The sequence below is a fragment of the Ammodytes marinus genome, assembly GCF_949987685.1.
Source record: "Ammodytes marinus genome assembly, chromosome: 8".
NCBI lineage: Eukaryota > Metazoa > Chordata > Actinopteri > Uranoscopiformes > Ammodytidae > Ammodytes > Ammodytes marinus.
Genome location: NC_137212.1, coordinates 5,608,266 through 5,633,534, shown reverse-complemented (window position 1 = coordinate 5,633,534; position 25,269 = coordinate 5,608,266). Strand labels below are relative to the sequence as shown.

Sequence of the window (25,269 nt, the reverse complement as noted above, 5' to 3'; positions counted from 1 at the left end):
TGGTTAAAAATATTTTCTATTATTTAATTTACAAACTTCTACAAGTACATATCTTCAAATGGTAAAAGGCTTGTGGACTATTAGCCCTAAAAAGTGGACCCTTTGCAACACTTCTTTTATATTTTCGTCCTTACCGATGATTTGTAGTATCTTGTGCAATATGTTTAACGTACTACATGCTTATTGTTTTGCTAGCAGTGTGTCTTAAGAAATGGAAATGAGTTATTTCAGTTTAAGATTTTGTATTCAAATATACAGTCCTTAGTAGATTAATCATCTGAATTTTCATCTAGTGCCACCATGAAGATGACATGCGTTATGTGGCTAATGAACCTACTGTAGTGTACAAGAAACATATACTGCCATGGTCTTAGGTGAGAACGTTTAAACACATTTTGTAAATACACATTACTACTACTGGAAGCGTGCCCAGTCCAACTTAGTTTATTAACACTATTAGGTGTTGTGTGGTATATACAGTGTCAGTTCAGTCTGTCACTCCAGCGCTGGGTGTGAGGGAGTGTTACAGCTGTCAGCTACAGCCCAGGCCCAAGCAGCCTTCACTGGGTGACATTTAAGACACGGGGACAGTAAAGGACACAACAGAAATGGTTCCCTTCAAGTGAGAAATGAGATTTTGATTATTTCACCTTTTTATTCCCAAATCCGCTCTGTTGACATGTTGTATTCCACTATTTTATTGGTTAACTGCATGTCCTCCCACATTGAAGATATCAGTTAAAGGCATACGACCACAACTATTAACAACATGCCAGTGTAGCCAATCTATAATTTGCAATCTGAATCTATATATAGTCAGTTTTCCTTTGTTAATTATGTGAAATTAAACTCAAACTATCCACAGCCGCAGCTTGGCATCAGATAAACAGTGTGTAGTATATCGCTGTGGTGATTCATTTTATAGCAAGACAAATGTTTTTTAGTTCTCTAGTCATTTGCATTTTGGTCCTTGATGCATTTACTGCAGTAGATGTTTCCATGTGATCCGATGCTGCTTTTCATTACAGAATGCAGTAAACAAGTGGGGTTTTTTCCCCATTTTTCTATCAAAAGTCATTTCTTTACTTGATTTAATCATGACGAATGGTTGCATCACCATCAGTAGAGCCTACAAAGGCAGCAGTGTGTACGTTTAACACTTCTTCATTGGAACCAACATTCACTCCTCTAGACTAGTGAAAAAGCACAGATTCAATAACAAAATCAGTTCATCCAAGGAGAAGCAATAATAACCCCAGTTCACGGTTTTCTGTCCCCTGTCCGACTCCTCCCTACAGCTGTGTTTACACCGAGTGGTTCGGTTCGGTATGGCACGCATTTATTTTGGTTTCCACTGTCAACCGTCGTAAAAGGGTATCAAAATAAGCGAACCGTGTCGTACCTATGTCTGTCACCCTTTCATTGGGGCTCAACCCTGTCTCAAAGGATCCCAAAAAGGTGGAGCTAGTTGCATAGCTGTCGTGGTCAGCACAGTTCAATGGCTCTGACCCATAGACTGTATATATTCTGATCGCATATATCGCCGTCCTGCATATGCCCCGTCTACCAAGTATGGTCGAACAAAATAAATATTGTCAAACAACTTTTTAGCTTGAACAAGCAACAAACGCTGAGTAATTTCGAGCGATACCAGTGAACCAGTTTTGAAACCAATCCCTTTGAACTAAGGTTGGCCCTGTTTCTCTTAGCAGTGGAAATGCAAGCCAGATCTAGGGTGACTGATCAAACCGTACCGTGCTAAACCGAACTGTGCTGCTCAGTGGAAACGAGGCACATGTTCACCTAATCCGTACACTCCCAACTTAAGTACTGGTCTTGCCATAAACACCACCGCCAGTGACTGTGGTTGATGTCTTGTTGGCAAAACCTCAAAACACCCAACCCAGGCCCTCAGGGTGCCCCCTGTTCCCCGTCCCACTGACTCTATAGGTCTGCGGGCTGACCCACCCCCTCTGGGTGCTGCTGTAAAGCCCTTAAAGCTGCTGGGATGGGCCAGAGAGAGGAGCCCTGTGTTTTTGGAGAGTGTGGTTAATCAGTAGGGAGTAGTTTTTTTTTTTGCTTCTACTGCAACTGTGGTGGATTGTTGTAACCCAAACTTTAACTCGCAAGTTTCTGGTTTCTCTAAGGTCACAAAACACACACACACACACACACACACACACACACACACACACACACACACACACACACACACACACACACACACACACACACACACACACACACACACACACACACACTACAAGTTGAGTCTAAAGTATCGCCCCCATCCCCCACCCAAACTATGGAAACACGTCTCAGCTGAACACTGGACCATTTTCCCCTTTTTAATAGAACAGTTCACTGCAGCTAATTGCCATGACTACACGCATGGACAGTACTGTGAGTAGGGGGAGTAACCATGTTAGTGTGTTTAACGTTATGTACGTACGTGTGTGTGTGTGTGTGTTTAACTTTATATACATGTGTAAGTTTTTGTGTGTGTGCTCTTTGTGGTGGAGTAGGAGTAACTGTGGGCTGTGCCTCAGGACCCTATTAAAGCCCTAATAGAAATAGCGGCCGGCTCATTAGGTGTACAAGCGGTCACTGGGTCGCGCTACATTTCCCATGTTTCCCCCGGGCATGAATCGCAGCCCCCTTTCTGCAGGCTCTGGTAATTATGGGCTGTGAACAAAGAGGGTCCAGTCTGTGTAGAAATAAGCTTTTTTATGTATTTGAGGATAGGTGGGTAACTTACATTGGCTTTAGAAAGTATTGAGACCCCTGCCATTTTTCTACTTTTGTCTTTAATGTTATTAGTGCCGTCAAAACACACATTATTTGACATTTTCAGGACACTCACGGAAAAGGCTGTTGAAGCAAGCTATTAACTATGGCTAAACAAAAGGCCTCAGTGTCCCCTAACAAATACCAAATGAAATGTCATAAGAAGAGTATAACTGTATTTAAGAAGAAAATGCATGCCAGAGTATCCCCGAGTATAGATCAACAATATATCTTCATATGGGGGGTAGCTTAGAACAATTACACACACACACACACACACACACACACACACACACACACACACACACACACACACACACACACACACACACACACTGTACATAACAATCAGTCCAACAGTCACCTACAATTACACTGTTCTTTCACCTTTCTGAAATAATTGACAGATTACAAATGAAAACACGTGATGTTCATTATAAGTTGATGCGAGTTTGTGTTCAAAACCCCCCTATAAGATCCTTATAAGGCTTTATGGCAACATGTTCACGTTGTTAAGAGCTGGTGGTGCGCTGGTTATTAACGTCCCCCAAGAGGCCTGTTGTCCCCCCCCCCACCCCCCAAAGGAACTGGAACCCCATTCTGAAAGAGCTCTGTGATGTTTGTGTGCTCAACCAGAACCCCAGTCATTCAGAGGGGGAAAGACAGATTATGATGTATTCATGTTCAGGGGCCACGGCTGCTTTAAGGGCCCTAGTAAAGACTGATTGAAAGAGCTGTTGAGCCTTTGTCTAGTAACAACTCTCTCTCTCTTTCCTGCTGCTTGGTTTTCATGCATTTTAAAGGTAATTTACACCATAACACAGAATGCACAATCTCTACACTAAACACTGCCGAGAAATCTAGGTATCTGAGACGTTTATTAGGACTAAGAAAAATAGGGTTTAGTACACTCAAAATATGACATTTGCAAGGCACTTACATAGAGAAATATAAATGCATTATACACAATAGCAAAACCAGGGGCATGCATATAGAGGCAGAACTGTGAGGACTATTGTTATTATTTTTTTTTTGTTTTAAGATAATTTTTTGGGCATTTTCAAGCTTTATTAGATAGTACATAGTTGAAATGGGGAGACAGAGAGAGAGGGGGGATGACCTACAGTAAAGGTCCACGGGTCGGACTCGAACCCGCAACCACTGCAACGAAGGCCGGAGCCAATATGGTACACGCTCTATCCACTACACCACCGGAGCGCCCCAGGAGTATTATGTTTGATGAACTTTCCACAGATCCTTTTGGCTTTAAACTGGGGTGTTTGTTTTGGGGTGGATTTTCTTCAGTTTTCCGGCCTCCGACATCCATCATTCTGTTCCACTTTTAACAGTGATGAATTTCACACTTAGTGCAGCCGGAGTTCTGGGCATCTTTGATATCGCTCAGCTACATTAGGGATGATTTGAAGTGTGTGTGTGTGTGTGTGTGTGTGTGTGTGTGTGTGTGTGTGTGTGTGTGTGTGTGTGTGTGTGTGTGTGTGTGTGTGTGTGTGTGTGTGTGTGTGTGTGTGTGTGTGTGTGTGTGTGTGTGTGTGTGTGTGTGTGTGTGTGTGTGTGTGTGTGTGTGTGTGTGTGTGTGTGTGTGTGTGTGTGTGTGTGTGTGTGTGCATGGTCTGTGCGGACGTTGTGATAAACAGAACAAGTGTTTGTGATGTGTCCGTATATAAGTAATTGGTTATACTGCAATTTCCGCTTGTGTATATTACTCACACAAGGGTAGGATGTTTTTGTTTACCCCTAATAATTGTCTTTATAAATGTGTCTTGTGTTTTTGCAGTTGGCTAAAAAGATCCGTGAGAAGTTCAACCGCTACCTGGATGTGGTGAACAGGAACAAACAGGTGGTGGAGGCCTCGTACACGGCTCACCTCACCTCTCCTCTCACTGCCATACAGGACTGCTGCTCCATACCTGCCTCAATGATGGAGTGAGTATATCTATCTCTGTCTGTCTGTCTGTCTGTCTGTCTGTCTGTCTGTCTATCTATCTATCTATCTATCTATCTATCTATCTATCTATCTATCTATCTGTCTGTCTATCTATCTGTCTATCTATCTATCTATCTATCTGTCTGTCTGTCTGTCTGTCTGTCTGTCTGTCTGTCTGTCTGTCTGTCTGTCTGTCTGTCTGTCTGTCTGTCTGTCTGTCTGTCTACTCTCTCTTTTCTTTTTCACAAAGACACACTCGTTTTCCTTCCTTGTGGGGTCTGTGTACTTTTCGTCAACAATTTCCAGTGGTTTGTCACATCTGTTGAATTGTAGGCAATGTAAAGAGCACTTCAGAATTACAAACATCACTTCAATTTCACAGAATTCAAAACGTTTTTCTCAACATAATTTATTGTTGGTCCCTGGGGGGGAGGGGGGGGGGGGGATCTTATGATGCTAGCATTCAGAACTTAAGAGGTCCAATTCCACACCCCCATACATATTTCTAGTTTTAATATCTTAACAGGGATCTAATTTACTATTTCTGCATCAGGGATTTACATTCTGATTTACATCCTCTTCATCCTGCATTCCAGTTACTTTCCCTCTACCACACACACACACACACACACACACACACACACACACACACACACACACACACACACACACACACACACACACACACACACATAATCTAATCTCCGCAGGAGGCCCATTCTCTGTCTGTAAACCCAACTCCCACTGTTAGCACCTGCACTCAGCTCTCTATACGTTGCTTTCTGCTTCAATCACACACAAATCCCCATCTTGCTCTGGTTTAAACATGTTTTGATCATTTTTGGATTACATCACATCATTTACGGCGTAGAGCAGTGCTGGCGTGCTCTCATATTTGGCAGCAGTTTTTACACGTTAGCCCTATATCAGAAACCTATTCAAACAGTCAGCAGTTGCCCCAGTTGTTGCTTGGTTGCAGTGTCTGTCATGCTAAGGTTTTATGGTGCTTTGGGGCCCATAAGGCAGGGCGATTTTGGGTGTTCATGAGTTATGACGTTTTTTGAAAGATATTTTGAATGGATTTTTTATTGTGGCTGTGTCGGCATGAAGTCATTTAACAACATTACCATTTATATTTATGATGACAAAACAAAAAAGTACTTCAGTGTATTATGTTCATATCATTGTGTGTCTACAGAAATAGTTTTGGCACCAACATAGGCTGCTGGGCGTTATGAAAAGGGGGCCAACATGACACACGTTTTATGAAACGGGGGTACGAGGCTGAATGAAGTACTGAGAGAGTTTAAAATTGCCCCCAGCCTACAGAGTAGCAAGTACACTTAACGCTTCAGCAAAACGCCAACTCTAGCAGGAGAAAAACCTGTTCAAAGCTGAGAGACGGAGAGGGAGAGAGGGAAAAAGAGAGAGAGGGAAAAAGAGAGAGAGAGAGAGGGAAAAAGAGAGAGAGGGAGAGTGAGAGAGCTTTTTGCAGTTCTAATCTTCAGAGCAGCAGCTGTCTCAGCCCCTCAATCTCTCTCTCTCTCTCTCTCTCTCTCTCTCTCTTTATCTCTCTCTCTCCTTTATCAGCTGATGTAACCAGTTATTTCTCTCTGAAGTTTTCCGCGCCGCACACTTCACAGGCTCCAAGGTCACCTGTGCCACTGGCCACCTGTATTCAAATCATGCACACGACATACTGAACACACACTCAACAGTGGTTCACACACACACACATGTTCTCTCAATGTCCAGTTTGAGGTAGAAAAAAAGATTTAGGATGTCCCAATTCTTGTGGCCAGATTTAGTTTGCTTAAATATACCCGGCCAAGACTTTTAGTGTTGAAATCAGTATGCTATTCGGGCGATTCTGACCCACAATCCAGTGCACACCGGAAGTGCCGTCAACCCACAACCGGGGATGCGACGGACATAAAAGCAAGATCAAGGCGCATCTTATGATGAAATACATTAGTAAAAGTATGTCCCAATTGTGTGCTTACTGCATGCTAACAAGATACTATTTATGATCAGCTGTAGTATGTAGAGTAGAAATAAATAAAATAAATTTGGAACACCGGGATAGTTTTTATTTTATTTATTTATTTTAATCTGCCCAACAGTGACGTTATATAAGGCCCTGTTAGGATGGAATGATACAGGGGAGGAGGAGGACATACCTAACTGAAGCCCAGTCTGACAGATCCACAAACTTCAAAGGCTTTTCCTCAGGGGAAGAGAAAGCTGCTGAATTGGTTTCATTTTTTGGGCTTTATTCAGGGTGGTGGAGTGGTGTGTGTGTGTGGAATAATTTAGCTCTTTCTCCCTTAGGCTAAAAAGAACACCATGGTTTATGTTAGCCGTCAATATATTCCTATAGTCCTATCGTGTCTCTTTAACAAATAGAAATCTGTAGCTTTTGTTTATGTGCTAACATTATAATTTCTGATCATATAATGATGATTAAATCTAAGGCCAGTACTTTGGAGGTTGATATTTGATATATGATTGGAGGATGTCTTATTGCAGGTATAGCAGCATCTGTATAGAAATGGCAAAGATAGGAATAACTTGAACACAACGTCACTGGCACAGTCACTGACTAGTTCCAGTACTATCTGACTATCAAGTCTATGTATTCTACAGCTATGGTCAACCTTTCTATTTTTTTTCTTTTTTTAATGGTTAAAGGGGGGGGGGGGGGGGTGATGTGGTGCCGAGGAGTTTAGGGTCTGCCATGTGTCAAGTCAAGGAATTTTGAATATATATTAATTTGACTGCATGTATGCTCTGTAGCTGATAAAAGGCACAAATTAATGGCATGGTTGAACAGGATCTGTGCCTGAGTCCTGCCATGCTTGTATCTCCCTGTGGTCCACTCCAGTGTCCTTCACTGGTCTCAGACATCAGCTGCTGGTGGGGGTCTCAGTCAGGTCAGCCAGTTTAGAGAGGGAGACAGAGGGAGAGAGAGAGACAGAGGGAGAGAGAGAGACAGAGAGAGAGAGGGAGACAGAGAGAGAGAGAGAGAGAGAGAGAGAGAGAGGGAGACAGAGGGAGAGGGAGGGAGAGAGAGAGAGAGAGAGAGAGAGAGAAAGGAAGAGAGAGAGACACACACAGAGACACAGAGAGAGAGAAAGAGGGAGAGAGGGGGGGAGGGAGGGAGAGAGATCAGGTGCTGTGTCTGAGCTAGCAGCTTGCAGGCTATCATTTCACAGGGAGGCCACAGAGGGCAGCGCTTAGCACCCACTGGTATGCTTTAATCACTGCGCACCTCAACCGCAGGCTGGAGACCAAAATAGCAAGTGTGTGTGTGTGTGTGTGTATGTGTGTGTCTGTGTCTGTGTGTATGCATGCATGTCTGTGTGTGTGTGTATGTTTGTTTGTTTTTATATTATTAACATGCAATCTCCAGATGCTCATTTCAACAGTTGCACTTCTCTGCAGTTGTAAAATTGAGAAGTGTGCTCGGGAGAAGCCCAGGTGGCACTTAACGGTCTCAATTCAGAGGAGATGAGCTGCAAATGGACTGTGCATGGAAAAATGCTCTTCATATGCTCCTAAAGAGTCCTTCTAAGAGGTAAACTAACAGCTGTCAAACTAGCAGAGATAGGGGAATGAGAGAAATAATCACAACATGTCCTTAAGTGTCCTTAAAGCTGAGTGTGTATACTATGAATGGATGTATGTAGTCCATGAGTATAAAGTTAGCAATTTATTTCCCATGACTTAACTTAAATAGCATCTGTAATCCCAAAGTTACTGTGTGTTAATGTTACTATTTTTGGTCATAAACCTTAATACTAAAAAGAAATTAGGGACACCAAAGTTATTAAAAGTATTATTTTGAAGAATTATTTATGCCAAATTGCATGGCAACTTATTTGGTTGTTGTTGATATTTTATTCAGAATATGCTCCACATAACATATATGCCATTACTACCTTGGTTACTGTATCCTGGACAGTTAGCTGTTGCCCTAATATGTGACAGACCCTTCTATATGAATCAGGCTTCCAATAAAATAGAATTGAGATATGCAAGATAACACTATTAAATCAAAATATCTTATATTTCTGAGGTATGCTTTGCTTTGTTTAAAAAAAAAAGGGCTCCAACTCGTATCAAATAACATATCATAGGTTATAATTATTTTATCAATTGCAGGTTTACTCAACTCAAAGTGCTTGGGTTGCACACTAGCTCCTGCTTTGTCTCGACACGACCGAAACGTAACACAACACCAAATGCCTCACTCTCTTCCAGCGATGACAGCATGGCCATACTATCTGTTATTGATATCATGTGAGACTAGGGGATGATATTGCCGAGCAGCCCGACACCTCCACTCATAAATTAACCATAAAGATTAAAGACAACTTACATAGTGTTAATACAGAGCTCATGTTTCTAGAAGGAGAATTCTCACCAGCTGAGCTCCTTGGCAGATTTACAGGCCAGATCAAGAGTATATATACTTGGCAGCAGTAGTGAGTAGCTTTCGGAATATCAAGGTGATATTCTGAACGCTGATATGGCACGATGAGGTCACTCCGGTTAGCACGTTAGCGTAGCACATTTAAGGTTGGGAGGCCAGGGGGTTTGTTTAAAGGCCTACTTCACCGGTTTGAATATGAAGGTGTATTGAATTCTGAGATCCTATGTAGTATAAATGTGCAAAAAAAATTGAAATTGGTTCATCCTAGCCTGAGAAAAGGCCGAAAGAGTGTTTTTTTTAACCCTATATTAATCTTACTGTGACATCACAGTAAGATAAATATAGGGTTAAAAAAAAACCTTACTTTGTAAATATTACTGTGATTTCTCCTACTGTGACATCACAGTAATATTTACAAAGTAATTTTTTTTTTTAACCCTATATTTATCTTACTGTGATGTCACAGTAAGATTAATATAGGGTTAAAAAAAACACTCTTTCTGCCTTTTCTCAGGCTAGGATGAACTGATTTTTTTTTTTTTTGCACATTTATACTACATAGGATCTCAGAATTCAATACACCTTCATATTCAAACCGGTGAAGTAGGCCTTTAAGTGAACTTGACAGGTGAAAATGTTGGGCCACTATTAAACTCAAATCTCTCGCTCTCTCGCTCTCTCTCTGTCTCTCTCTCTGACTCTCGCACGCACGCACTCACTCACTCACTCACTCACTCACTCACTCACTCACTCACTCACTCACTCACTCACTCACTCACTCACTCACTCACTCACTCACACACACCACGTGCGTCTTTCAAAGGTGCACTATGCAGTTTTAGGTGACAGGGATTTGTTGATGTTTGCTGTGCCTGCAGTAATTCAAGGACATTTTAGGTTTATTCAGTTATGAGAATAAACCTTAGAAAATGTTCCACTTCTGACACACCCAAAGTTACATAGTGCACCTTTAACGGTCAATGGTCTTTAATCTTCAACCTCTTCCTCCCTAGCTCTACTTTTATATTATATTATTTGTATAACTCTGTCCCTGACTCCCGTTCAAATGTTTCCCCTTCCTGCCCTGCTCCCATTTATTTATTCCTTCTTCCAGACTCTGTTTTTAACTTCTTGATAACATCCATTTTCCTTTTCATCTCCCTTCCGATGTTTTTAATATCCTTCCGCCCCTCCTCCTCCGCTCATATTCAAGGACAGATTAAGCACTGAGGTCTTTGAGTCCACTCTATCCGGCCTGGTACCACTGCTTACATAGGCCTGTCCTATACCCATTCAGACTTATGACTAAACATGTACTGTCATTTTCAATTAACCCAACCAAAAGCACAATCCATTGACTATATAATAAAATAACGAGAATTGTGAATAATGTTCAGATTAATGCAGTCATTCCAGAATCTCAAAATAGGCTTGACACCAAACAGGATTCCTAAATCGTGTGTGTGTGTGTGTGTGTGTGTGTGTGTGTGTGTGTGTGTGTGTGTGTGTGTGTGTGTGTGTGTGTGTGTGTGTGTGTGTGTGTGTGTGTGTGTGTGTGTGTGTGTGTGTGTGTGTGTGTGTGTGTGTGTGTGTGTGTGTGTGTGTGTGTGTGTGTGTGTGTGTGTGTGTGTGTGTGTGTGTGTGTGTGTGTGTGTTTGTCTCTGCCTATAGATGTCACGATCACATGTGTTTGTATAGAGCTTTCGATAAGCGCTCCTCTCTACTCTCCAACTAGCTGTACTTGCTTATCACTGAGGGATTGCAAACACATGAGAAAAGGTATTACTGTTGATGTACAGGGGTACAATTGTCCTCACTGGGCTTTTTTTAAATGGCCTCCGATGTGTATGTATGTGGTTTCTGAAGCAGGGTATAGCCAACAGCTTAACATAATGATTTTTTTCAAACCTAGCTTACTTATTAGGAGATGCCTCTTTCTCTCTCTGCTCAAATATACAGGGCTTCATGTCCTTTGTCCAGTAACACACTGAAGATTTATATCTCCAAAATAAACATATGTATTTTTTTCCTTTCTTGCAAGATCACTTTTTCGTATTTCCGGGACTAATGCATTGTACATATTTCCGTTTTCATTTTGGGTTAAAAGCAAAGTAAAAACACGTCAGGTTTCAGCCAAAATTCAAGGAAACATAAATACATTTTTAGTTTGAATCTGTCTCAAGGAGACTCACAGGCCCATTGCTGCTGCTGTCTGTCTGTCTGTTGAATTGTTTTATTCAGGATCATTTCTAATCACTGCATAGAGAGTTGCCCCTCTTTTGGGAGGTATATGGTAATCAAGCAAGCATTCCAGCAATACATTATTAATCATGCATGTTCAATGGAAGAATTATTTAAAGCAACATGCATTCAGATCGGAGAAATCATGAATAGGCATTTGGATTAACTCTGTTACTCTTTATATTCAGAAAATAGACACACTCTTTTTTTTTTTTTTTTTTTTTTTTTGGGCGAATTATATTTTTGCCCTCATTAAGATGTTTGATGAAAACCGAAGCTTTTGTCGCTCTCTCTCCCTCTCTCTCTCTCTCCCTCTCCCTCTCCCTCTCCCTCTCCCTCTCCCTCTCCCTCTCTCTCTCTCTCTCTCTCTCTCTCTCCCTCCCACTCTCTCTCTCTCTCTCTCTCTCTACCTCTCTCTCTCCCTACCTCTCTCCCTCTCTCTCTCTCTCTGTTGCTCTCTATGTTTTTTTGATGTGGAATTCAAAGTGGCTGCAAATGTATTTTTTATCTGGCACACATTGGTCCTCCCGTCCTCCTGCTGCCCAGCCCTCCTATGCAAAGTGGGTTGAGTGAGAGAATAGTAATGACTGTGGCCTTATGGGACTATGGACCAGTGAAGTTCAAACGCCGCCCGCACATCACAGCACCTGTCAGTCAAAACTCGGCCAGTGCGTGCGTGTGCGTGCGTGTGTGCGTGTGTGTGTGTGTGTGTGTGCGTGCGTGCGTGCGTGCGTGTGTGTGTGTGTGTGTGTGTGTGTGTGTGCGTGTGTGTGTGTGTGTGTGTGTGTGTGTGTGTGTGTGTGTGTGTATGAAGAGTGCATGTGTGTGTGTGTATGTTGCTGAGCCAGAGGAGGGGGGAAAGATCAAAGCACCCTGGCTTGGTGCAGTGCAGAACAGCTTTCTCCTCTGCATTTTTCACATCACACACACACACACACACACACACACACACACACACACACACACACACACACACACACACACACACACACACACACACCCGTGAGACATTTTCTTAACATTTAAATTTAAAATGTGAAGATATTGGTTGGAAGGCCGGATTGTATCATACAAAATATGTTACACGTGGCCTTCCAACATGGGTCTAATTTTTTTGACACCTCTTTTAACACACTTGTGTATGTGTGTGTGACTGTGTGTCTGTGCATGTGTGCGTGCATGCGTGCGTGCATGCGTGTGTTCGTATGCGTGTGTGTGTGTGCTCAAGGACAACCCTGCAGAGCATAATATGAGCTCATTCTGATTGCAGATAAAGCACATTTTGCTCAATTCATAGTCAATACATCTGGAAACAATACAGTTTATATGATTTAACTGACAAAGGCCAAAGCAATAAAGACATTGGGCTCTGTCTGCTGTGACATATGATTCCTTTCATCAAACTGTGCGGGCAACTCTTCCTACATCACATTCAGATGGTTTTTTCAGGGAATGGGGGACGTGGCTGTGTTTTGGAGAAAAGCAGAATTGAAACAGTTTTGAGTTTTCCATGGAACATAATATTGAGCAGCCATAGCTCCTCCTTTAATGTGCATTCTGGGCAACAGATGATACAAGCAGTGATACAATGGAGCTACAAATGAGACAAGAAAGCATTTAGTAGTCTCAACAGATGTTTGAAATAATTTAATTGACTTTGGGGTTTCACATACATTTATTGACTTCTTGTGAACATCATATAAATCTCAACTATTTGTTAATGTTCAAACATCAACATTCCCATAAAACATATGGAATTTTCAAACCTTTGTATTGCTTTTTTATTGGACGTGAATCTCATATAGTACTAAGAAAAGTCAAAGCTGCTCCACCATGAAATGAATTGGACACACTCACTGTACACTTGACTCACATTTTGCATCTTGGTGTGTTTTTTTTCTGTCTAGTTTTGATGGAAACTTCAACACCAACGTCTCCAAGACCATCTGCTGTGACCGCCTGTCTCCCACCGTCAACAGCCGAGCCTTCAACCCCGGACGGGACCTCAACTCAGGTTGGTTAACACACACACACGCACACGCACACACACACACACACACACACACACACCGAAGATAAGTCACACAAAAAACTGACCTGATTCAAAGCTATAGTGCGTAACTTTTTCATATTAACGAAAGTCAGTGACGTTCAAGCTATTGCCAGATGAGTTGAAACAAAGTTGATCAAGCCTATCAGCTCCACAAAACTCTCTATGAATTTCTCACTATGTCAACATTTACAAACTGGTGTCGCCCCCCCCCCCCCCCCGACACTGGCACAGGAGCTCAGGGCAACAAAAGCTACGCACTATAGCTTTTAAACTTTGGAATCTATTTTTATTGCTGTAGCCTTGGTGCCAAACGCAAACTAATTTAAACAGCATTTGCCTTGGCAGCCAGCTTCCAATTAAGACATTGTTTCTGTTCTTCTTATCGGCTTTGATTGATCCCAGGTGGAAATAATGACCTGTCTGTGTCTAAAGACAGGGTTTAACAGTCTTTCCTGTGCTGCTTACTCTCTTGCTCTTTCTTCCCTTTCCCTCTCTCTCTCTCTCTCTCCCTCCCTTTCTCTCTCTCCCTCTATCTCTCTCCCTCTCCCTCTATCTCTCTCTCTCTCCCTCTCCCTCTCTCTCCCTCTCCCTCTCCCTCTCCCTCTCCTTCTCCCTCTCCCTCTCCCTCTGCTTCTCTCTCTCTCTCCCCCTCTCCCTCTCTCCCTTTCTCTCTCTCCCTCTCTCCCTCTCCCCTGCTATTTTCCCCTCACTCCCCTTTGATTTCAAAATGATTTTTATAGCCCTGAGATCATACTCACTGTGACTTTGAACTGTGTCTGCCATAGCATTCAGGTAGCAGATGTTTCTACCATCAGACTGTTAAGGGCATTGTTGGCTCTTTGCTTCTGTCTACACTTTAAAAATTGAAATTACGTCAGTTGTCTTTAAAAAAATTGCTGTATTTTTTTTATTTTCATGTAATGTTACATACATGTATAGCTTGAACACGGTCTCCCCAGAGTTAGAGTAGTGGAAAACAGCTTGATGACATACCCACTTCTCCCACAATGCATTTTTTTATTGAGGCTCCAGATTGCATACAAGCACATTGCAGATTATTACCATCTAAAAGCCACATGTGTGTCGGCCCTGCATTTGATTAGAACCAAAAAATGGGCCAGATTTGACTCAAAATCGGGGGGAAAAAAGGCCAACTTTCCAACCGGCTTGCTGTTTTGTTCTGTTGTGCTGCCATGGCTTGGTTAGCAGCAGTGTGTGTTCATTCTGATTCCAGTGAAGAAATGTCAAGTGTTACGGCAGCGTTTGTGACACATATGGCCCTGTGTATTTCCTGGAATATTCAACCACTTTCCCAGTGTCTCTTAACCCACAAGTAACAAGTCCAGAATATATTATAAAAATCACTGTCGGGTGATTCCGGGAATTGTGATTTTTCTTTTACGATGGCAAGAATTAAAGCAATTTCTGCCATTCCTTGTAAGATCATGCTAGGTTTCAACAGCATACTGAACCCTTTACTCTCCCATTGCAACCTTGATACTGCCCCTCCCCCCTTTTCCTTTCCTTTTTACAGGAAATATCCAACATCATTTATTCTTCTTCTGCCATAAGACCCCCCCCCCTCACACACACACATTTTTAGTACTTTATTTGCGCCCACAATTAATAATAATATACATAAGGACACAAATGTCATAGATGCAAAGTTTTCTCCGACACAACTCTGAAACGTGGCCAATGCCAGTCAAACAGCTGATATTATGGGTACACACAACACCTTCTCCTCCAAATATGGCGACTGCCAATGATGGAGGACACTGAGCAGTATTTGGCAAGCTGTTTTGCGCTTGTTTTTGTAAGGCCGACAATCCTAAGACCACTAGTGACAAGCCTATGCACATGGCCTAGACTGCCAAAAATGAACACAAGTAAATGACAGTTGTAGCCCATGGAGTTAATTGTCTGTACTAGAGGGTAATATTTCACCAGCTTAGTTAAATAAGCCTCCTCTAAACTTGAGTCAAAGGTGCAGGCTACCTCCAGGATGTGCACTTTTCTACGGTGCTCATCTATTATCAAAATGTCAGGCCTGGTGGCACTTAGATCAGTAAACACAGACATTTCAGCTTCACACAAAGAGAACATATGAGGTCTAACAAAGCAATTGACATGGGTGGAGGATGTTGGTGAAAGTATAGGTGGTAAGCTTTGTACAATCAAGTTCACAATCCTGTCATGCCTGGCTATATAAAGGCTTTTATAAAAGTAGCAGCCATTTAATATATGTGACATTGTCTCAGTGAACTGTTCTTGTCCATGATGAATACATAATGATGTGTGGGTGTGTGGGTACCAGATTGACAGGTTCAGCTGGGACGGTAGAACCTGCAATCTGGCTTTGATGGCAAACGTTTGTATGTCCTCATCAATGGATGCATTATTGAAGATGATGTGGGACACAGAATGGTCAGCAGAAGGCAAGCAGGCTAGTTTGCCTTGTAGTCTTAGTCCCGTCCAGTGTTTTTGGCGTTGTCTGTGTTTTATTGCCAGCAGGGCTGCGCGACAGTTAGTGGGTGGGAGTGTGAACTCGACTCCGTCTTCCACCAAGGTGGCAGTGACGGCGATGTCCCCACTAGTAACCACTGATTCGGATGGGGCTACATTCTTTCCATTATGTGTCCAACGCAGAACGATACCAGTCCAACTACAGAGGTCGTTAAGATCCGGCCAGTCAGACCTGACACCGAACCCGATGGCGCGAGTGTCCAGTTTGCCGTTCGGTTTCCTTCTGAATCCCAGAAAGTTCGGCTCAGATTCGGAGGCGAGAGGACTCTCAGCAGACTTGCTGTTGTCAAAGATGGAAACACTGGACTTTTGCTCTGTGGAGGAAGATTCCAAATCTTTAGTGATGGAAAAAGTGCAGTACCAATCTTGCCTTACACATCATGGATATCCACTCTTCTTGCTCAAGAAGCTCACAGTGTGAATCATGAAGAAATTGCAGGTACACTCCTCCGGATGAGAAGGGAAGCCTGCGTGGTAAAAGGCCGGAAAATAGCCCAGAAGAGTGATGACAACTGTGTGACATGCAGAAAAGCCAAGGCCAGAAGATGGCGCCAGATCATGAGTGACCTCTCGCCAGAGCGAATAACACCGGCCAATCCATTTGAGTAACAGTGGACTTATTTGGACCCTATGAAGTGAAGGATGAGGTGAGGAAAAAAGTGAAGCTCAAAGTGTGGAAGAGAACGACTGAATCCAATGCATCACAGAGCTGGTGTGACCTCCTTGGGTTGTACAACCAGGAGGTCAAGTGGGAGGTGTTTCGTCAAAACCGGCTTCACTGTGGAAAGAGCCACAACACTGACACTCCAAACCTGCAGGGGGCAAACAACCCCAGGCAAGAGGAAGGAAGTGCCTGAGGGAGCACAATCACCGGTGCACCCATGCAGGAAGCATGGTGATAAATGTTTGGAGCTGGCTCAGTCAGCCCTCTTGCCTGCTCCTGTAGACACCTCACAGCCACAGCTCATGAACAATGACTGAAGACACCACTGGTAAAGTACAAGTTTCCACCTTCTCATGGACTTGCCAGTAAAAAGAAGCCATGCTTCTCAAATGTTTGATTATGTATATTTGGGGATGCAATGGTTTAATTCAGTATATTTGTACTTTGGTACTCATGTTTTGTTAGTGTTACTCTTATCATGATGATGATGAGAGTGATGATAATGATCGTAACCTTTTGGTGTAACTTTGTTACTTAAATTATTAACCCTTTTGGGTTGATTTGAGTTACATTAATCTGAATAAGTTTATTTATGAAGTAAAATTAACAGTATTATTATAATTTATTCTTTACAATAAGACATGTGTGCTGGAATGATTTACAATTAACTATCAAGTAAAATTAACAGTATTATTATCATTTATTCTTTGCATTAAGACATGTGTACTGGACTTATGTGCAATTAATACTTTGTTTTCTGTGTACCCTAGGTTAATAACCTATTCTGTCACCTATTCTGTCACCTATTGGGTCACCTATTCGGTCAGACCCCATTCATCTCCATTTGCCTAAAATAAAATAAACTGAAGATGAAGAGAATTGAGTTGTCCATCGTGTCCTTCAAGAGTTGTTCAGCCCTTTTCAAGTTTGGGCACAGCTGTGGTCTACACTAAAACAGCGCATAACTTGACAGTTGTAAGACCCCCCCCCCTCACACACACACACACACACACACACACACACACACACACACACACACACACAACCCCAATGCCCCCCCTACACACACACACACTTTCTCTCTCACTCACTCACTCACTCACTCACTCACTCACTCACTCACTCACTCACTCACTCACTCACTCACACAGTCCCCCCCCCCCCCACACACACACACTCACTCACTCTCTATTTTTCCAAACATCCCGGAATGCTCCTGTCCCCTACAAACCATTCATAATAATGACTGCCATCCATTCATAACACGTCACCACGGGTTTTATTTTCCTTCTCGAGCGAGTGGCGGTGAGTTCAAGTTACCCCCCCCCCCCCCCCGCCTCTCTCTGCCTCCCCCCCCCCTCTGCCTGTCCCACACACTCGGCCGTCCTTGACCCCAACGTTCCCAGAGTATTCATTCACTCCCCATTTGTCTCACACACAGTCTAAACAAGCTGAGAGAGAGAGGAGAAGGACGGAGGAAAAGGGGCTAGAGGGGGAGAGAGAGAGAGAGAAGGAGGGAAGAAAAGAGAGGGAGAGAGAGAGCGATAGAGAGGGGGAGGGAGATAATTGAGATGGAGAGAGAGAGAGAGGGATAATTGAGATGGAGGGAATTATGAATGAAAGGGTAGAATAGGAGCGGTGAGAGCTGATTGAAATGGAGTAATTGTATCAAGACTGCATTGTATTTGTCTTCTCTCACCGGTGGGTCAAAGTTTTACCGTTTGAAAATATCTCAACATCTACAGATTGGATAAGCACAACATTAGGGGTAGACGTCCATGGCTTCAAAGTGATACATCCTAATGACTTTTCCTCTAGTTTCAGCATAAGAATCATAAGTGTTTTGTCTAGGGCCGTGCAATCAAATAAATTCATGTTTAAAAAGTTATGTCAATGTGAATATTGACGTAAATAATCATGATCTCAATATCAATCAAAATATTTGTGATAATTAAGCAGCACCACCAGGCCAAATCAAACCTCTCAGAGCAGCTAGCAACGGCTGACGCACTGGATTGTGGGTCAGAATCACCCAAATAGAATGCTGTTTTTAACAATAAAAAAACTCCCATGTAGTAGTGTGATCCAGATGTAGTAGACATCCGGGTATTTCTAACCATACTCTGGCCACGAGAATCGGGACATCCTCAATCTTTTTTCTACCATACTAAATGGTAGATAGTATGGGTATTGGAGCGCAGGGTTAGTCTTGTTTACTCAATCATACGTGGATACAATCGAAATAAACAGGAAACTAGCCTGTCATATTACCATATTTTTAAAGTAACTATGTATGCAGAATATATATATAGAACTGTCTGTCTAGTTGATAAAGTTAGTTATGTACATCCGGTCTGTTCACTGTATCTGAATGAGTCTATATTTTCAATACATTCAATCTAAAGGAGAGAGATACCATTGTATAAACCCTGGTTGCCCCATAACACACTCTTTGGGTGGCACTTTCACTCTGTATTATTCTCTACTAGCGTGTGATACTTTAAGCTGCACATGTGGTGAGAGTGTAATTTCAGATGTTTCAAAGCAGGGCCATTACAAATAGTCAAGCCCAGCAGTATTAAGGCTGTAGGAAATGGGGTTGTCATGTCATTTGGTTCCTATTTCTTTGGCCATGTCTGTCCATTGGTTTCTATGGAGAGGGGGGAGTCTAAACGCTGGCTGGCAGATTGGAGCACTGTTAGCACTGACACATGTATACACAGAGCCCTTCTCCCACTGTCAACACAGCTGAGTGCTTCCTGTTTATGTGAGTGTAAAGAGATGGATAGAGTGGCTGGGAACTAATGATGTACGATTTGAGAGAGTGTGTAGCCTGTCGTTTTTCGAAAAAAAAGTATTTTGCCAAGGCATACAGCCACGAAAAAAATGAAGAGACCAGTCTGGATTTTTCTTAAATTTTTATTTCTACATTTCTTATTGAAAATGCTCTAAAAATGACAATATTTCTATTGTGAATTTGGTAGAAATGTTGTCAGTAGTTTATATTATAAAATATAAATGTTCATCTTACTCAAACATAAATGCCTCTAAAGAGTTAAACAAGAGACACTGAACATTTTGGAGTGGTCTCATAATTTTTTTCTGGAGCTGTATGTGCATTTTCCCGGTGCTGTTTCTATAATGTTTGGGCCATTTAACAGTTGTCTCCGTAACTTCTCTATTTGTGTGCATATTAAATTTGTTTTTCATTTTGGTCCAATATTTGACACGCGATTTCCCCGATTTATTCCGTAGAATAACAATTGTCTTTGGCTCCGAAAAATATGGCTAGAAGGTTGAAACATGTTCTCTTATAGGAGGTGATTAATTCAAATTAATCGCAAGCCAAGAACTACATTTTTTTTGGGACCATTTAGACCCAGCTGACATGCACGAATGGCGGGTTAGCAATAGCATGTCTGGCAACGGACATGGAATTAATTAACAAAATATTTGAAATCCTATCCTTGAGTAGGGAAAACGTCCATCCAAGAAATAACAAATAAGTCAGTTTAATGGCAAAGTAGTGGGTGAATGTGTCCAACTGCTAATGACCTGCAAAAACCACAATAAATGTGTATTGGTGGTAAGAAATTAAACATTGTAATACATAGTTAAAAATCATAACTATAGCAAGTTATTCTAGCTAGACTATTTACATTTATTTGATTATATATAGTACCATGTTTGAGGTCTTAAAGGTGGAGTAAGTGGTTCTGGAGAACGCTTCTTGTCAAAATCACTTTTGCTCAAAATCCGTGAATATTCCCTCACGATCCACTACCTGTCCATACTGTGTGTGTGCGCTGAAAAAAATATCTGTTGTAAATACATGGTCTAGGCTCTGTAAACTGGTATGTAAACATAAAGTGGCCCACTGTAGCTAGCAACATGCCCGTTTACAGAGCCTACGCTGTGTATTAACACTGGATTTTTTTTTCTCCAGCGCACACACAGTACAATCAGGTAGCGGATTGTAAGCAGATACTTTACTGTGGTTGTTGCACATCTGTGTTTTCCAGAAAAACAAATGATCTAACAGCGTATAATGGCATCATCTTATTTTAATAACAAGGCCTCCTTTGAAGCCTCTGTTTTTGCCTTGTAAATGTTTCTATTTATAACTCTCTAACTCACTCTCACACACACACACACACACACACACACACACACACAGTCTCACACACACACACACACACACGCACACACACACACACACACACACACACACACACACACACACACACACACACACACACACACACTCCCTTCATCTCTTTGTATAAAGGCCGTTTTGTGTTGCAGCGAGTGGAGAGGAAGTTGCCGGCTTTGTGATGGGATCTCTAGTGAAGATACGGTTGACTCTGTGACCCAGTAAAAATCCCCCAAGAAATCTGTTAGTTTTGAGTGAATACTTTCTGATCACACACACACACTCACACACACACACACACACACACGCACGCACGCACGCACACACACACACACACACACACACACGTATGAGAAAATACTTCGGATCAGTGTCTCTTGCAAAAACTTGAAGTTTAAGGCTGTTATTTCAGCTTGCCCTGCCGTCACGGTTACGCCACACGGATCAAAATCAATCAAGTATACACAATGAAATACATGTTCTGGGGTGTGAAAGCATTTACATGTGTATTCCTACCTTGTCCCTATCAGAAATGTGCTGTGTTTGAATGTGTATAGGCAGGTTTGCATAGAGCAGAACTGTGTGAGAAAAGGCCAATAACACAGAAGAATGCACTGTTAGCAAGAGTGAAAGTAGCTTAGGTAGTAGACAGTCATTTCACACTGAGACATGGTTTAAGCTTTCCTTCATAGCCCTTATATCATTTCCAAGGCAAATTTTTAAAATGGGCAAGATCTGCGTACAATATACAAGATACAATTCTAAACATGTGTAAGTGAAGTGTATGTAGCCCAACCTAAGCAATCAACAAACACAAAACATGATATTAATTAAGTGTATCTATCTCCTGAGAAGTTTGTGGTTTTCAGGAAAATGAAAGGTTATATCTTAAGAATATATCTCCGTATTTATTCATATATTTTAGCTTTGTATCTTCCCTCCTGCCTTTCCCACTGTTTTGTTCCTTCCTTGACCTTTATTCTCTCTGTCTGTCTGTCTGTCTGTCTGTCTGTCTGTCTGTCTGTCTGTCTGTCTGTCTGTCTGTCTGTCTGTCTGTCTGTCTGTCTGTCTGTCTGTCTGTCTGTCTGTCTGTCTGTCTGTCTGTCTGTCCCTTCATTCATCCCTCTCTTTTAACACGTCCCTCCTTGTCTCTCTTCCTCCCTTAGTGCTGGCAGACAACCTGAAGTCCAACCCCGGTATCAAGTGGCAGTACTTCAGCTCAGAGGAGGGAATCTTCACCGTCTTTCCCGCTCACAAGTTCCAATGCAAGGGAAGCTACGAGCACCGCAGCAGGTACATGGACCAACCAATAGTAGCACCTTTAAGACCAAGAGTATTACATTACTCTTGGTCTTAAAGGTGCTACGAGGAACTTTCAGGGTGTGTTGATTCTTGCACCCTCTTTGGACAAAAGCGGTAGTGTTTTTACTACACCAGCTGTAGTTCCTGGGTGAGCGTACCCATGACCAAGGTATTAAGAAAAACTTTATAAAAATAGCATTGTTTGCCCTGGTGGTCTTGTTTTACGTAATGTATGATCATCAGAGGAAAACAATTAAACTGTTTCAGAAAAAGTTCCTCGTAGCACCTTTCACATGTGGGTTTTGTCAATTCTCGTCGCACATCATTTTGTCAACATATGATGTCACCCACTGGTCTGAGGTTAAAGCCACATCAGCGTCTGTAGCTATGGGGAGGATCAGAGGGCACGGCGATGGCATCACACACACACAGACACACACACACACACACACACGTACACACACCACATACCCTCAACAGGAATGTCCCACTAAAGCCCGTTGGAATTTCACACCTCCTGTGTTGTGGTTTTTGTGTGGTCGCGGCTTAAAGACAGAATTTCTTTCTTGTTTTTCCTCTCTGTATTCTTTTGTCTCTCCCTCTCTCTCTCTCTCTCTCTCTCCCTCACATATCTGGCTAACCTTTTTTTTTTTTTTTATCACGTCTGTTGCTGTTCCAGTCAGTGAGCTGGCAAACAGCCACAAGAGGAATTACATTTATTGGCATCGCTCTGAGTATGAATACAAAGCTCTGTGAGAACATCAGTCCCCTTGTCCAGCAGACCACACACACACAGAGGCAGCGACCCCCCCAATACCCTCTGTACCCCTCTTCACCCCCCAAAAATGTGGAATTCAAGAAGGCACACACATTAAAAATATACCTTGAAAAATAGCAGTATGTCAGTGAGCACATCATCAGCTATTTGTAAACCAATCATTGTATTTTTACTGTACAGATGCTCTTACAGTGTATGTTAATGTATAGTATGTTTAAAACTGTGCATTCAAGTGTGTGAACTCAACCTATGTGTCTGTCTGTCTGTCTGCCTGTCTGTCTGTCTGTCTGCCTGTCTGTCTGTCTGTCTGCATCTGTGTCTGTCTCCCTCTAGGCCTGTGTATGTGTCTGCGGTGCGTCCCCAGTCTAAACACATAGTAGTGATGGTGGATCACGGAGCGTCAGTGACAGACACTCAGCTTCAGATCGCCAGAGACTCTGCTCTGGTCATACTCAACTCAGTGGATGAACATGACAAGGTGAGTGAAATCTAACCAAAAGTAATGCATAATCAGAACTCATATTTAGAAGTTCGCAGTAGGGCTGGCTTGCACAGTGAATCAAAATTGAATCTAAATCGTGATATGTTCTAATGTAATTTTCAAATCGCATGCAGGAATAGGCAATATTTGTTGAAGTTTAAATGTGTAGCGAAAAATAAACATTTTAAATTAAGTAACCGCATGATGCAGCAATGTCCTGCCTACACATTATAGCCTATTCTACAGTCTTAAGAAAACAATTATCTTATAAGAATTCCCACTGAAAACATGATCATTTTAATGTTTTTCCAATAGAAATTTAAAAAATAATCCCTCTAATATCCCAAATCACATGGCAATTGCAATATCAGTCACACAATCGAAATTAGATATTTTTCTCGAAATTATGCAGCCTCGGTTTCTGATTTGCATGGCACCAAATATGCTATAATACTTTTGAAAAAAAAAAAAAAGCCACTACATTTTTGGTGCATTGGCTTATTCCAACTAACATTAAATCTCCCAACCCCCCCTTGTGTTCTCCAGATCTCCATCCTGTCAGTATCAGAGCTGGTGCGTTCCTGTTCTCTGGACGTCTGCTATAAGAGTCTCCTGTCTCCGGCCACCAGTGAGACCAAGAGGAAGATGAGCACCTTCATCTCCAACATCAAGGCCTCTGACATGTCCACGCTGCACGCTGCAGGCTTCCAGAAAGCTTTCCAGCTGCTACGCAACACCAGCAGCCTCTACAGACACAGCCCCAGTGAGAATGATCTAATATCTTCATTTATATAGCACCTTTAAAAACATTGGTTTAAGACTTACTATAGTGTGACACTGTGGTGACGCTGCATATTAAGACATGTGAACAGTTGTATGTGCATTGATTACATGATCGAATCCAGCTCTTGTGCATGATTTTTTCTGTACATGCTTTGCCTTCTAAAGGTGCAGTCAGCGATTCCGGAGACAGTCTGTTGTGAAATTCACTTTTTGTCAAAATCAGTGAATATCTCCTCACGATCCGCTACCTGTATGTACTTTGTGTGTGGATTATTATTTTTTTTTTTACTGCACAGCCTTGGCTATGCGAATGGGCAGGTTACTATCTACGGTGGGCCCCCTTGCATACATACCCGTTTACAGAGCCTAGGCTGTGTATTAGCTCCGTTTTTTTTCTCCAGCTCAAACAAAGTATGTATAGGTTGTGGATCAAGAAGAGATATTCACTGATTTTGACAACAAGCTATCTCCAGAATCACTGACTCCACCTTTTAACAAACACATATCAATTCTCTGGTAATTTTAATTTGATCTTAATTGATTTGAATGTCATGTTTTCTCCCCCCCCCCCCCCCACCCCCCCCAGCCACTGACATGGTGATCGTCTACCTGTCTTCTGGCCTGACGTCGCGGGACTCGTCTGAGCAGGAGAAGAGAGCCACGCTGAGCGTAGTGAGAGAGGAGAACAGACACCTCAACAACTCTGTCATGATCCTCACCTACGCTCTCATGAACGGTACGCGATGCTGCTACTCATATTTACGCTTCAACTATGTGTGGTTTTAGTTGATTTTCCCCTGCATTGTATGTCCCAGCAATATAGATGTTTTTTGTTTTTAAGGAGGCAAAATGTAATTTACCTGCTGAGTTCCCCTGGTTTGCTTGTCTTGGTACGTTTAGAAGAGAAGGCCGAGTTCAAATCTAGTATTTGTATTTATGAAAAATAACAATGTTGAGCTGTGCTACTGTTCTCTATGTTCTTGGGTAAAATCTGCTCAAAAGAAGAATACAGGTTAGAGAGGTGCTCAGGAACCTCAAAGGCTGTGTGTGTGTGTGTGTGTGTGTGTGTGTGTGTGTGTGTGTGTGTGTGTGTGTGTGTGTGTGTGTGTGTGTGTGTGTGT

General features: G+C 42.2%; 1 protein-coding gene across 1 annotated transcript in view; it reads left to right on the top strand.

Moving 5' to 3' along the window:
• The window catches only part of cachd1 (cache domain containing 1), a 92,801-nt gene that overhangs the window by 36,776 nt on the left and 30,756 nt on the right, over positions 1–25,269 (top strand). The window contains exons 3-8 of the mRNA XM_080033396.1: positions 4,583–4,731; positions 13,316–13,422; positions 21,971–22,097; positions 23,218–23,362; positions 23,912–24,128; positions 24,735–24,884. Coding sequence (XP_079889522.1) covers positions 4,583–4,731; positions 13,316–13,422; positions 21,971–22,097; positions 23,218–23,362; positions 23,912–24,128; positions 24,735–24,884 — 895 coding nt within the window. The remainder of the gene's footprint in view (positions 1–4,582; positions 4,732–13,315; positions 13,423–21,970; positions 22,098–23,217; positions 23,363–23,911; positions 24,129–24,734; positions 24,885–25,269) is intronic.